This window comes from Pogona vitticeps, chromosome 1, assembly GCF_051106095.1.
Source record: "Pogona vitticeps strain Pit_001003342236 chromosome 1, PviZW2.1, whole genome shotgun sequence".
Taxonomy (NCBI): Eukaryota; Metazoa; Chordata; class Lepidosauria; order Squamata; family Agamidae; genus Pogona; species Pogona vitticeps.
The window spans coordinates 297,452,221-297,467,186 of NC_135783.1; the positions used below are offsets into that span (position 1 = coordinate 297,452,221).

The 14,966-nt window shown below is 40.3% G+C and overlaps 3 protein-coding genes across 4 annotated transcripts; all 3 read right to left on the reverse strand.

Moving 5' to 3' along the window:
• Positions 1 to 1,265: 1,265 nt before the first annotated feature.
• Positions 1,266 to 5,638, reverse strand: LOC110076414 (disintegrin and metalloproteinase domain-containing protein 20). Its single transcript, XM_020788515.3, has one exon. It carries the CDS (start codon positions 3,585 to 3,587, stop codon positions 1,266 to 1,268), a length of 2,322 nt encoding a protein of 773 aa, XP_020644174.3. The 5' UTR covers positions 3,588 to 5,638.
• Positions 5,520 to 7,867, reverse strand: LOC110076417 (disintegrin and metalloproteinase domain-containing protein 21-like). Its single transcript, XM_078390751.1, is given in 2 exon segments — positions 5,520 to 5,684; positions 5,687 to 7,867. Coding segments are annotated over 2 exon segments (810 nt in total). The 5' UTR covers positions 6,332 to 7,867.
• Positions 7,868 to 9,433: 1,566 nt separating this feature from the next.
• Positions 9,434 to 13,693, reverse strand: LOC110076409 (disintegrin and metalloproteinase domain-containing protein 20-like). 2 transcript variants are annotated; one of them, XM_072986171.2, is made up of 2 exons: positions 11,721 to 13,693; positions 9,434 to 9,534 (listed from the first exon to the last, which is right to left on the reverse strand). In XM_072986171.2, exons 1-2 carry the CDS (start codon positions 13,563 to 13,565, stop codon positions 9,526 to 9,528), a joined length of 1,854 nt encoding a protein of 617 aa, XP_072842272.2. In that variant the 5' UTR covers positions 13,566 to 13,693; the 3' UTR covers positions 9,434 to 9,525. The 2 variants fall into 2 exon arrangements, with proteins under 2 accessions (XP_072842272.2, XP_078246873.1); XM_078390747.1 differs by lacking the exon at positions 9,434 to 9,534 and having other exon boundaries at positions 11,265 to 13,693.
• Between the last annotated feature and the right edge of the window lie 1,273 nt (positions 13,694 to 14,966).

Genomic DNA, 14,966 nt, shown 5'->3' on the forward strand with positions numbered 1-14,966 from the left:
TCTGTCCTTTTCCTTCCTCTGTATATCCCATATCTATTCCTACCTTCTCCCCCAACATAAGCACGGGACACTTGAGTTGGGAGAACAAGCAATGCACCCATTCCTAAAGCCCCTTTTTTTAAAGTTCACAATCAGACAAGCTAATTCACCTCAAATAGCCAGGTTCAGGTAACAGGAGTTTATTGGCTGGAAAGGTTTCAGGGTTAAATGCTAATCCACTAAGAAACATACAAAAACAGAATCCAACACAGCGAATCACAGAGGACCATTTTTAAAGGGTGTCTCCCATGGTTTTCAAAGAGTTAATTTCAAAGACAGGTAGATTTCTAAATAAGATAATGGAACTTCCTTCATCAAAGGCTGATATAGGAAGCTACTAAAAGTAATTCTAATTCTTTCCAAAATGTCAAAACCCTTTAAAAACAAAAACAAAGAATCAGTGCCAACAATAGTTGATTTCCAAATGAGATGGAGATTAGAATCAGCCTCTCCATCAAGAAGTGAGCCTTTTAGTGACAGCGCAGATCCCCATCCTGTCCCCCAAACAAGCCAAGCCAACAAAAGCAAGAGAGATTAGACACTCTTACTCCATCCTTCATGAGTTTCAGATTAAATAGATACACCCTTCTTAAATGCTAATGATGAGCTTTGAGTAATTTAGCTCATCCTAATCATACTGTAATTTCAATAGGGTTAGAGATTTCATGTGTTCCACATGTGCAGTATTTTAGTATTTGTACTTCCAGTGTTTCAACCCTGTCTTTTGAACTTTAAAATTAGAATTCATACATTTACAGTTTATTGTGCAATTTGTCATTATGAATCTAATCTGTTTATTCCTATTGCCTTTTTGCCATGGAGTGATTAGGGTAGCCCAGAAGAACAGCTATAGCAGATCTTCTCATTCATATCAGAGTTATAGTTGCTCTAGCCTTCATAACTTGTGGATGGGACATGAGTTACAAAACAACCCAACAGTTTTTTTATGGAAACCAGGCCTTTTGTCTGAGTGTGTATTCCACCATTTAAGAACACTTTTACCTTCCCCTAACGGAGAACAGGAAAATATAACTGTGTAAGCTGTAGGAGGCAGCATACAGCAGAATGTTTCTTCTCTGTTCATGAATCTAGTTCTTCATAAACCTTGGAGATAAATGTCATTAAAAAATAGCTTCAAAGACAATATTCTAATTTTGCACACCCAAATGCATGTTTGCATGATATACTCCATTATTTCCTGCACGCATATTTTGTGCTCTGACTGTTCACATCTGTACATTGTTCAGATCTGTGGCCTCCTGGGCACTTCCTTCCTTTTGAGCCTCTGCTGGATGAAATGTTTCCTGCAGTCTTCTAGTCAGTTTCTTCCTGGAAAATAAAGCCAGGCCAACACCAAAAGCAGCAGCAGAAAGGACCGATCCGATTGCTATTTTGGCATATCTATCTGTGTTGGCAACATTCATATCACATTTCCGTGGTGGAGGGGGTCCACTGTCAATGCTGCCACCATACCCTTTGTCGAAACAGTCAGGAGGGGCCCACCCACAGTCACAATGGCAATGTTTGTGGGTGTTGCATATTCCCCGATTAGAGCACTTAGTGAGATTACAGTCATACTTCAAAAAGGATACATTCACACACTCTCCATTAATACACATCCTGTCTTTTCCACAAGGAGTGCCATCGATCACTGCTCCAATATCAGGTATCTCTACTCCGCTATGATAGTCTGTACCCCAGCATTGACTACTGCCAATCTGTGACTGAACTATAGTACTGTGCTCCTCTAAAGAGGGCAAATTATCAATATGTTCACACTGGAGCCGGCCGCACAGGATATTCTGAGCATGGCATTTCTTGTAAATTCCAGATTCGAGGCCACAGTTACCAAAGCGATCACCTTGAGCATTCATCTCTCTGAAGCAATCTTCTGAAGCGGTGGTGGCTTTGGGGCCAAATATCATTTTGCACTGGCTGTTGTGAGTAGTACAGTTCCCATGATAGCATTGTGCACCATCATTGCATGGGGCACCATCTTGAACATGAACATCTTCAGGACATCTCTCTGAAGACCCATTGCAATACTCTGGAAGATCACAGATGCTAATGTTTTCTCTGCAAATGGAGTGAGCTGGAAGATATTGACACTTGGAGCAGCATTGGCCAAAAGCACAGGTGGCACCAGAACGTAACTTACAATCAGACTGGCAACATGGATCCAACTTGCACTGGGGTTCTGATCCACAGTCACATTGCTCTCCATTCTCCACTATTTTGTTGCCACAGTATTTTACCTTATACATTTTCTTCGGGTTTGGTGGAATTAACAAGCAATGAGAGTTCCTTAGTTTGAAATAATCTCTATAACTGCAATTGCTAAATTTATCAGTGTTTGCTTGAAATGCAGCCATCACGCAGGCATATCGATCACAGGTACAATACTGACCATCATGAAACATGCCAAGATTATGTCCTAGTTCATGAGCAAAAGTGTTAGAAATGAAGAACAAACTGGAAGTCATATAAGATACAACAGCACCTCCATAATCCAAGTTACAAACTGTTCCTATGCCTGCTAATCCCAGTGTAGTTCCATAAGATTTATATGCAAACAAGTGGCCAACATCGCTCGCCAGACGTTTATTTAATGTCTTTGCCCTCCATCTATTGAAAGAACCAAGTGTTTCCATTATGTTGTTGGTAATATCTATGAGATTCACTTCTGACCAGATCTCCAGTCCAGCCAAAGATATTTGAACAGAAAGCGGCTCATAGAATGAATTTGCAGTGTGGATGATATTCAGAACTTGTATAGCAGTTAGAGTTTTGTTTCTGTTGAACTTCACATATCGTTCATGTTCCACCACGACTGAAACTTTCACGTACCTTGTGTGTGTCCACCAGTCTTTTTCAGGAGTACTTTTTGCCTCTCGATTCCATGCATTCTGAATCATGGCTTTTTGATAATTTTGCATTTCCTCCGTTAGCCCACACTTCATAGGGATGTCACCTTCTTCTTCTTCCAATTGATACACCACATGTTGAAAGGTAGGAGATGCTTGGATAGGTTCAATTTCATAAGTCTTATTTTCTAATCTCAAAAGACCCCTAAGACCCCCTAAACAAATGTTGAGGGTGACCAGAGAGGAGGGCTTTCCCTCCACAAATCCCTGGTAAAAACAGTCACTCCTAATAAATGGATAGTCTACCTGAAGGTGCCCCTTTTTAGTGTAGGTAAAGACAGGAATGTTTTTAGGAAAAAAACTCTTCTTCCTGAGACGCACGATGTGACCCTTCCCTTCTATTTGCAAAAAATAGGTGGTATCTAGATATTCTTTTTCTCCATATCTGGGCATTACTTTTCTTGGAATGGTAACCTCATATGAAGCATACCTAAAACCCTGTGGTGGCTTCTCTTGTGCTGTTTCACTCAGGACATTCCGTAAGATCAGCACTAGCAGACTGGTATAACTGTTCATCTTTTTCCTGGGAGAGAAGTACAGCAGTATATTCTGTCTTACTGGGTATGACAGGGAGCCTCTTGCAGCTGCTGCTGTTCTTGAAAGAAGGTTGGAAGGCAGCTGCATGAGCACCTGAGAAAGAGGAGGATTCCGAGCATAGTAACTGTCAATGGGGTTTCCTTTGGAATGGAGGCGGAGCTTGGAGAATAAACGATGGAAGACAATGGAGAGATAATGTCAATAGATGGATAGTACCCAAAAGGTTGATGGTTGGTGAAAGGGTTTCATACGATAAATGTTGGTGTGTGAGAATCAAATGGCCAAAAATAAATAAATAAATAAGCCCCCCCCCAAAGCACCCACATGTCCAGAAGGGGAGCAATGTTGCACATTGGTGGAGGGCGGGGTTTCACTTAACTGATTTTTGGGGTAGGGCTTATTTTACGAACATCCTGAAAAATCATGCTAGGGCTTATTTTCAAGTTAGGTCATATATTCGGGGAAACAGAGTAGTTATGCATATTGGGAGGGGGTGCTGAACCTTCAAATCTAGAAGGTTCCAGACAGACTTTGCACAGGCATAAGCCCTATAAGTCACAGAGACCAGTATTTGTCAGGAAATCATCAGACAACAAAAAAAGATCAAGCACATTATCACTGTTTTATTTATTTTATTGATTTTTTTTAAATTACAAAGGGAGACCTAAAGAAGAATGTATAAAAGACAGCAATAATAGTTTTATATCAGCTTGATTCAGAGGAGGGTGACCAAAATAGCAAAGAGTCTAGAAGCCAAGGCCCTATTAGGAACTTCTGAGGCTGTTAGGTATGTTTAGCTTAGATATTTGAAGAGGTGCCATGTCAAATAAGAGGAAATTTGTATTTCGCAGCTCTAGAGAATATGACCCAACCCAATAGCTTCAAATTGTAAAGTTTACAAAATTACAAAAAAGGAGATTGATTAACTGTTGGAAAGAAATCACTGACAGGAAGAACCATTCAGTAGTGGAAGGGGCCACCTGTGGAGGTGGGGGACTCTTGTTCATTAGGATTTTTTAAAATTCGGACATCATATGTCAGGGAGGTTTTAAGCTTTGGATTTCTTGCATTGATTAGGTTGAACTAAATGACTCTTAGATTGAACTAGATGACTCTCTCTACATTTCTGTTGTTCTGTGATTCTGAGTCCTCTATGGATTGGAGACTATCTAAATAGTCAAAAGCAGAGAACAGGAATAACTTGTGACTTATAGGCTCCCTCTGAATTTGTATTAGAACCTGTGCTTTTAACCGTGTTTATAAATGACCATGAATTAGGGGTGAGGTGGTCAGCTTTGCTGGTGTCATTAAACTGTTTAAAATGGTGAGAACAAGAATATAATCTGAAAGATCCTGGGATGTCAAATGGAATTCAAAGTAGACAAACCTAAAGTGATGCATATTTGGTGTTGTTTTTTAAAGTACACATACAATTGTTGGATTATGAGTTGACAATGACAGACCAAGAAAGAGATCTTGGGGTAGCTCACTGAAAACCCAAATTGCTGTTGATGGGGGCAAAAAGTAAATTCCATTATAGGCATAATTAGAAAAAGAATTTAAAATGAAACCGACAATATATTATTCTTATATAAACCCAGTATGATCACATCTGGAATACTGCATGGAGTTCTGGTCACTATTAAAATATATTGTACAGCTGAAGACGGTACAGGAAACAGCAACTAAAATGGTGAACGGATTGGATTGCAGCAACTCCCTTATGAAGAAAGATTAAAACATTTGGGGCTATTTACAGTAGTTTAGAAAAAAGTCAGGTAAAGGAAGACAAGATAGAGGTATATAAAATTAAGCGTCCTTCTCTCATAGTGCTGGAATATGGGGTCATACACTGAAATTGAATGATCGGAGATGCTGGAGAGATGAACTGAAGCACTTCTTCACACAACACATAGTGATTACTGCTGCCCTGGATGGCTTTAAAAGGGGACTCCATAAATTCATATATACAGTACTGTAAAAGGGGACTCCATAAATTCAATACTGCCACCATACTCTTCAGTCAGGAGGGCCCCAACCACAATTGCAATAGCAATGTTTGTGGTTGTTACATATTCCCCAATTATGGCACTTTGTGACATTGCAATCATATTTCAATAAGGACAAGTTGGCACATTGCCCATTGAGGTGCATCATATCCCTGCCACAAGGAATGCCATCTCTCTCACAGCTCCAATATTGGCTATCTCCAGCCCAGTGTGGTAGTCTGTGCCCCAGCACTTCTTGTTGTCAATTGTTGTTCAAATGATGGTGCTATGCTCCTCCAAAGAAGTTAAAGTATCAACATTTTCACACTGGACTCTGCCACACAACACACTGTCAGCTTTACATTCCTTATAAGGTGTGCCACTGTTGCTATTAATGCCACAATTGCCAAAATGATCACCACAGACATTCACTTCTTTGAAGCAATTGTCTGAAGCTTTGGTTGCTTTCTTTTCAAGTATCATGTTGCACTGTTTGTTGTGTGCAGCACAATTCCCATTATAACAATATAGATGGTCTCTGCATGGGGCACCATTTTGCACATAAACATCCTCAGGACACCACTCTGAAGTCCCATTACAAAATTCAGGGAGATCACAAATGTCAGCCTTTTTTCTACATACTTTTCCTGCTGGAAGAAACTGACAGCTGTAACAGGATGCTCCAAAAGCACAAATGGCTCCTGACCTCAACATACAATTATATTTACATGTATCTGATTGACACTCAGATTTAAAGCCACAGTCACATGGTTCTTCACTTTCTACCACCTTGTTGCCATAGTATTTGGATATGTACATGTGTCTGGAGGTATTTTCAAACATTCTGCATTACCCAACATTGCTACTCTAATTGCCATGCTGCAATAGATAGCATAGCTGCAATTGCTAAACGTATTGGAATGACCATGACTCTTGGCCATTATACAGTGTGGCACATCACAAGTGCAGTAGCTTGTATCATGGACCATGCCAAGGGTGTGACCCAATTCATAAGCAAAAATGACAGCAAAGGAGAACAAATCAGGATTGGTGTATGATTCAATTCCAGATGCACATTCAGGATCACACACCCTTCCAATAAATGATAATCCAAGAGCACTCCCAAATGATTTGTATAGAAATATGTGGCCTACATGTGGTATGAGTGTATTTTTCACAGTGACTGAAGTCGTAAGTGTTGATTCAAAGAGATCAGTAATTGCTATGAAGTTCTTTTCTGATTATATCTCTATTCCAGCTATGGCAACTTATAGACCAAGTGACTTATAAAGTGAATTTACAATATGGATGAGATTCAGAACATGCATAGCAATGTTTCATTTTTTGTCAACCTCACATATTGTTCATGTTCCACCACTATGTCAATTTTTGCATATCTTCAATATGTCTACCAGCCTCCTCCAGAAGCACTTTTAACTGCTACGTTCGTGTCTTGCATCATGACAACTTGATTTGTCCTCTTGTTAGACCACAACTCATGTGGACAAATGCCCTTTTTTTTCTGGTCAATATGTCACAAGTTGAAAGGTAGCAGATGCCTGTACAGGTGCAATTTCATAAGTTTTATTATCTAATTGTAAGACACCTTTGAGTCCCCCTGAGCAAGTACTGAGTGACCAGAGAGGAGGCCTTGCCTTGTATAAAGCCATGAAAGAAACAGTCATCCATGATGAAAGGATAGTCCACTTGGAACTTCCCCTTCTTACTATAAGTGAATACTGGAAAGTGGAAACAAAGTCCCTCTTCTGCCTGAGATGCACCACATGGCTTTTCCCTTCAATTTGCAAAATATATGTCACATGCAATGGTTCTTTTTGTCCATATCCTGGAGTCAATTTCCATGGGATCATCACCTCATAAGCATATTTGAGGCCCCGAGGTGGTGACTGACCAGCAACTTCATTCAAGCCATGATTCAAGATCATCACTAACAGAAAGACAGAATTGCTAATAATTTTCTCCAACACAGGAGGGAATCCCCTGAAGTCCATCTTGTGACCTTTCATCTTTGAACAGAAAGGATCTTGCTGCTACTGACAGGCTAGAAGCAAGATGACAAAAATTCTGCACATTGATTAGGAAAATGAAAGAAGGATTCTCTACATAGCAATAGTCAGTGAAGTTGCCTTTGGAATGAGGGCATAGCTTATGGGCCAAGAATGGAACAGATCAGCATAAGTCCTGTTAGAACAAAGCTCCTCTCCAATTTGAAGCACACTATTTCCCTCAACTTGGAGCAAGCAGGTGATCTCATAAGATTCTCATCACTGGGAGTTTCTACATACTCTTAAAAAAGCAGATGCAGCCAGTGTTTTTTCCAAAGTGGATTTAGAATTCATGGAGATTCCTGCATTTGCAACTGTACTACGTATGTTAGTGTTTTTAAATTTTTTCAGTTTTATGTGCAAATAAGGTAGGCATGCCACACCCTCAGTTTCTACCATTTTTCAATTTTTCTTCATTCTCCCTTCTTTTAAAATATAATCAGAAATGCACAATGATGCATGAACATTTGCACATATGTTCAAACAGAACTTGTGCTGGCAGTATCTCTCTAAGCATGTAATCATATATGTATATGAATATGAATATCTTCTGCACACACACACACCAACATTCTTCCAGAACATTAGCTGGAGTCCTACTGTTGCTCATATAAGGTTTCTGTAAATTGCTATAGCTAATTGATGGGGTTCTGGGGCATGTCTGACCCATGTGCCTAGTCACATGCCAAATGCCAAACCAAGAGTTGCTCTGGCACCTCATCGATTTGCTGCAATAAGCTGCAGCAACTTTGGCAAACCTTATGGAAACACCAATAAGTTTGGTTGTTGTGGGTTTTCCAGGCTTTTTGGCCATGTTCTGAAGGTTGTTCTTCATTTCACCAGTCTCTGGCCAGCATCTTCAGAGGACAGGAGTCAGAACTCTGTCTGTGCACTGGAGAAACTAATAAGTTTCTTGTCATTCCAATTTTAAAGACTATTCTCATTTTAAAGAAGCAACATTTTTTTCAGCAGACATCAGTGGTTTATGTTTGCACCATATACTCTACACTCATGTTTCCCAGGCTGTATCTTGCCTAGAGGAGCACAGAGTAACAACAAACTGGAAGATAAAAATGTAATATGTCACTATTCAAAACTTTATCACAGGAACTCTAAATAAAAGACACTCCACAGGATGTTAGTGGTCTGTTCAGAATAGAGTTTATCACATTTCTAAATCAAACACTTATTTACACACATATACAGACACACACACACATACTTCAGCAGTTAGGGAAAGAGGTGTCCACACCTGCAGGATCATCACAAAAATTACATCTTTATAATACATATGAGGTTGGACTGTTTGACAGCAATATATACATGTTTAGGATTACTACTACTATTAAATATATTTAACTGTATAATTTATGTAGTTCACAGAATTATAATCATATTTCTGCATTATACCTTAATTGTTAAAAAATCCAAAAAACCAAAAAAACCTCTACCCTCAAATCACTAGTAAGCAGTATACCCTCCTGGAGACTGATTTGCATTTTTAAAACTGTTCATAAAATAAAAATACCAATTTGATAATCTCCTGATAAGATCTATTTACTGAGTAAGACATGCTCGGAATTTGACGAGAAAACTGCTACTACCAAGAGATCAGGCTGCAGTAACCTTAACTATACTTATAAAGGAATAAATAAACTTTTATTAAGCACTCTGAAATCATGTCTAAGTAATTGTTTTCATGGTTGTACATTTGTAAATCACATTCTAAATTAGTTACCATATTATACAATGTAATAAGTACAATGTATATGCAATTTCTTTAAAAAAACAAAAACAAAATCTGTTTTAAACAGATTATTATCACTATCCAGAACAGCCAGCAAATCAGTTTTTAAAGGAAACCCAAGTGCGTACTAAATAATGCAGTCCTGATGTATGGATAATGAGGAAATTCAACAAAGAATACTTCAGGTTAGATTAGAATGCAAGGCAGGCTATAAGTAAGTCACATCAGCAAACCTGTAAATGGAGATTTTAAATTAGATCAGTTTTAGCACAGCGTTTGCCCACAAAGACCCATTAAGGACATTTTCCTATCAGAAATGTTTAGTTATTCAAGGAACATTACTGTTATAGCATACATTCCACAAACCAACAGAGTTAAGTATATTTATGTCCTGCAAAAAGCACACAAGAAATCTGACTGAATTGGGAGTGTTTGTTTTTGCAAGTCACAACAGATTGTTTATAACTATACTTGCTGGAGACTCTATGAATAGATGTAACATACTGGAGTTGTGTTTATAGCAGTAATGTCAGTTGTCTTATCCAGAGCTCAGAAGTTACCTTTTGGACTAAAACTCCCCAAATCCCCTGGCCAGCAGCTGAGGAATTCTAAGAGTTGTAGCTCAAAGACTAATTTTTTTCAAGCTTTAATTTCCACCAATGGATGCTGCAATTTCCACTTACACATGATTAAGTACCATTGAAGACAATGGGAGTACTGGTATAATCACAAAACATTTTGTCACTACCCCAGGAATTATACATGGAAACATATAAAATTGCACTAGAAAAGAAATACATTTGTATAGGTTTAATAAAGACTAGTCTGTCCAGCAGGATCAATGTATGGTTAGAATATTTATGCTATGATTCTATGCAGAATTTGCACTTCTGATCTAGCCCTCTGCTAAAAACTTTTGTCAACTATAACAACAGAAATATTGACTGAAAATATCATGAATATGCTAGTTTTAAGATGTTTAATCCTTTTCCTAATGAAATTACAAATGCCTGAGGAAGCCAGTTGTTCTGCTGTTATTGTAGCTAAAAGACTCTTAATTATTCTACATCAAGGTAGATAAAAATCAATGATTTTTTTAAAAAATCAAATTAATTTAAATCAGAGTTTAAATAAGAATTTTTTTTTGAGTTTTGATCCAAAATCAGAGTTTTAAAATTTTAAATTGTGATTTAAATCAAATCCACCCTGTTCTATGTAGATGCATCCTCTAACTTTGTCTCTGGTTGGCATTCTTAAGCTACTTAAATGTTTTCTAATTTTCCAGTCCTCTTTGCTTTACAGCTTATAAAAGTCAGGTCCTGAGCAAATTTTGTCTCCAACAAAAAATATTTGGGAGCATTTTCTAAATTTGTAAATGTGCAAATATTTTACCAGAATGGGTTGTACACATTATTGGCTTGAAGATATAACTATGAAATAGATCTAGCCAAAAATTCATCTTTGTTCTTTGCACAAATTCTTTATAGTGTTCAGTTCCAATGACACATTACTGAGTGCAAGAACCCTTGGAAGTAATTTCACGAAATATCCAGTATATGCTGAAAATGTATGATGAAAAGATGAAAATGCTTAACTTTCAACAAGAACAAAAAACTTGGTTCTTTCATTCAGAAAGCATTTATAAACAGAAAATACACAAGTGCCAATTAGAGTAATGGAAAACTGTTGAACTTTTTTCTGTTTCTTTGACCAGCAATTTCCCTGACTTTTTTTTTTGCATTGCCTCCACATGAACTGTAATACCCAGACTCAACTTATTTGACTGAGTGACACTCGTCCACTACAGAGTGCTATGTTTATGTACAGAGTGTCAAGTGTGAAGGTATTATCAAGCATTGCTATCTGGGTGCTGCTATATATTGACATTAACTGATAAGCACCGGAATCTAATTCTATTCAGTAACTGCCTTTTAAATAAAATTCTTAAGAGGTTAAATTTATCTTACATTGCACAAAAAAAATTATTTGCAGTATAGCATATTGAACGTGTAGCCTTAATATGCTTACCACCTTAGAATAATCTATAACATCAAATCAGACACTTTTGGGGTTATCCCCTGATGACAACTAGTTTGTCATCTGATACAAAGTGGAGCAACTTCAGCAATTCCCAAGTTCCTTATAAAATGTTATTGCTTACCTCAGCTTCAAGAAAAACAATAACAGCAGAAAGAACTATTATAACACCTTCACTCACTCCTGTATTGCCACTGTTGGGTGAAGGGGGTCCACTGTCAATGCTGCCACCATAGCCTTCATTTAGACAATATGGAGGAGCCCACCCATAGTTACAATGGCAGTTTTTATGAGAATTGCAAATTCCTCTGTTGTGGCACTTTGTCTGATTACAGTCATAGTTCAGAAGGGATACTTTTACGCAGTCCCTGTTAATACATACCATGCCGCTACCACAATGGGTGCCATCTTGCACTGCTCCTGTGTCAGCTATGCTCACTCCACTTGGGTAGTTTATGCCCCAGCACACATTGCTGCTAAGAGAAGTCTGAATTACAGTATTATGCTCATTCAAATTAGGAACTTCCTCAATGTTTACACACTGGATTCTGCCACACAAGACGTCACTGTTTTCACATTTTTGGTAAACGTTACCAAGAATGCCACAGTTGCCAAAACGGTCACCTCGAGTGTTTATTTCTTTGAAGCAACTTAATGGAGCAACTGCTGCTTGCCTGCCAAAGATTGTTTTGCACTGTTCATTGTGAGTAGAGCACTTCCCATGATAACAATAGGCGCCATCATGGCATGGAGCGCCATCTTGAACACTGACATCCTCAGGACACCATTCTGTAATCCCAGTGCAGTATTCAGGAAGATCACAGATATTTGTCCTTTCTCTACAAACTGTTCCAGCTGGAAGAAATTGGCAATTGGCACAGCATGCTCCAAAAGCACATGATGCTCCTGATCGCAACATACAATTAGACTGGCAACATGCATCAAATTCACAATGAAATTTTGAACCACAGTCGCACTGTTCTCCGCTCTCTACTATACTGTTGCCACAGTTTTTGAAGTCATACAATTTCTCATGTTCTGGTGGAATTAACAGACATTGTTTCCTACCACTATCCATTAGGTTAGAATAACTATTATAACTACAGTTGCTGAATTTACTTGTGTTGCTTTGCAACGGAGCCATAATGCAAGAACGCTGGCTACAAGTACAGTACTTCTCATCATGCCGCATGCCTAGGTTATGACCTAACTGATGAGCAAAGGTAAGAGTGAATGAGAACAAACTGGAGGTAGTAAATGCCTCTACAGCAGATGCCCAGGAAGAATCGCACACTGTTCCTACAAATGATAATCCAACATCAACTCCAAAATGCTTATATACGAACAAATGGCCAACATCGTGCCTTAGATGCTGGATAAGACTTATTTTTCTCCATGTATTGAACATGTCAAGCAGTTCAGCTATATGTTTAGATATTGGTATAAGGTTCTTTTGAGACCATATCTCCAGGCCAACCACAGCCACACGAATCCCAAGAGGCTCAAAGAGTGAATCTGCAATATGGATGGCATCCAGCACTTGTCTCGCAGCCAGAGTTTCATTTCTGCCAAACTGGACATAACGTTCATGGTCCATCACAAGCGCAATCTTCACATACCTGGTGTGTGTCTGCCAGGGCCTCCCTGGATAATTTTTACCCAGGACATTCTCTGTGCCCTGGGTCATAGCCTCTTGACTATTTTGTCTTTCTTCCGTGAGCCCACACCTCCTGTGGACTGCTCCCTCCTCGCCTTCCAACCGATACACCACATGCTGAAAGGTATGGGATGCCTGGACAGGTTGAATTTCATACATTTTACTGTCCACCTGTAAGAGGCCCCTGAGCCCCCCTGAGCAAGTGCTGAGGGCGATCAGAGAGGAGGGCTTGCCCTGTACAAAGCCATGGTAGAAGCAATCATCCCCGAGGAAAGGAAAGTCCACCTGAAGGTCCCCTTCCTCGCTGTAGGTGAAGACTGGGAAGTGCTTGCGGACAAAGCCCCTTTTCTGCCTCAGGTGCACCACGAGGCCCTTCCCCTCGACCTCCAGGAGGTAAGTCAGGTCCTGGGGTTCCCGCCCGCGTCGCGGCGCCATCCTTCTCGGGATGATCACCTCGTAGGAGACGAAGCGAAAGCCCTGAGGCGGCGCCTGACAGGAGGCCTGGCCCCAGAATACTCCCGAGGCCACCACTAGCCACAGCAGCCCCCTTCCAGCCCGGCCCAACCCCATCGCTCCTGACTAGGGCCGGGAAATGGGGTCGGCGGCCGGCAGCCCCGAGAGCCACCAAGCAGGAGGCGGCACAAGAGAGCCACCAAGCAGGAGGCGGCTTCGCCGGCGCCGCCACCACCACGGCTCCGAGATGGAGGGCAGCCATGGAGTTCCCCCTGCGTGGCTCTCTACAGCAACCGGCTTTTCTCCCGTGGAACTGAGCCGCCAGGAGGGAGGGGGGAGCGGGAGCAGCGCGCCCGGAGAGAGAGCGCGAAAGGCGGGAAAGAAGAGGGAGGCAGCGAGAGAGCGAGCGAGAGCCATGGTGGGTCCCCTGAGGGAGAGCGAGGAGGTTTGAGGAAAGGGAGGCGATTTCCCTCGCCCTCACCCGGTCCCGCCTCGACCTGTTGGCGCGGAAAGCAAACACGCTCTGCCGACCAGGGACGGTTCCCGACTTTTTTTTCCTTCACCGGCCCCTGGTATGGTGGTTGAAGGCACGGGACTTTCAGGGGTTAAAAAGGAAGACATGGCAGCTCCCGCCCGTTTCCAGCTCCTTTCAGGCAAACCGTCCGGGCTCGCTCCCCACTCTCTCTCTCACAGCACCTGAGCTGAGGGGTCGAGGGGTTCGTTCTGCCACCCCAAAAGGTGCAACGCCCGACAGACCGCGACGATCTTCCTCGCCTCCCGCCACCCCCAAGAGTGTCGGTCGTCGCCTCTTTTCTCCTGGTCGAAGCCACCTGGGCTGAGGCCAAAACAATTTTTTGAGCTGACTTTTAGTGAGTGATTTTTGGGTGCAAGTTGTCCAGATGTCCTGTCAAGGAATGACCAAGCTACATTTGTAGGCTTTTGTTGCTGTTTCATATGGGACGGATTGCTCTTTTTTCCAGGGTGGATTTAATTTAAATCACGATTTATATAATCAATACAGATTTTTTAAAAATGATTTGAATAATTTAAATCATTTTTAATTCGAATAGTGGTTTAAATAGATTTTTTTTAAAAAACGCTTGATTTTTTTCTGCCCTTTTTTCCTTCTGAGAAGCTCAGCACTGTCTAGAAAATGCTCAAGGCAAGGCATAAAGGACTCTACAAATACTGTATTTGGCGAAATGAGGATGATAGGTTTAGGAGGAAGTATGTTTGTAGTAAGGATCCTAACTCAATGGATTTGGGAGATACATCTTTGGGTGGGCAAGATCACACACCCACTGTGTACAAGTGTAGGAAATATTTATTTATTTATTTATTTATTTATTTATTTATTTATTTATTTATTTATTTATTTATTTATATCCTGCCCATCTAGACCGAAGTCTACTCTGGGCGGATAACAACAAATTCATAAAACAATTTCATAAAAACAATAGCCACATAAGATAACAACAACATAACATGATACAAGGTGGCAAAAAGAAATTAAATAAT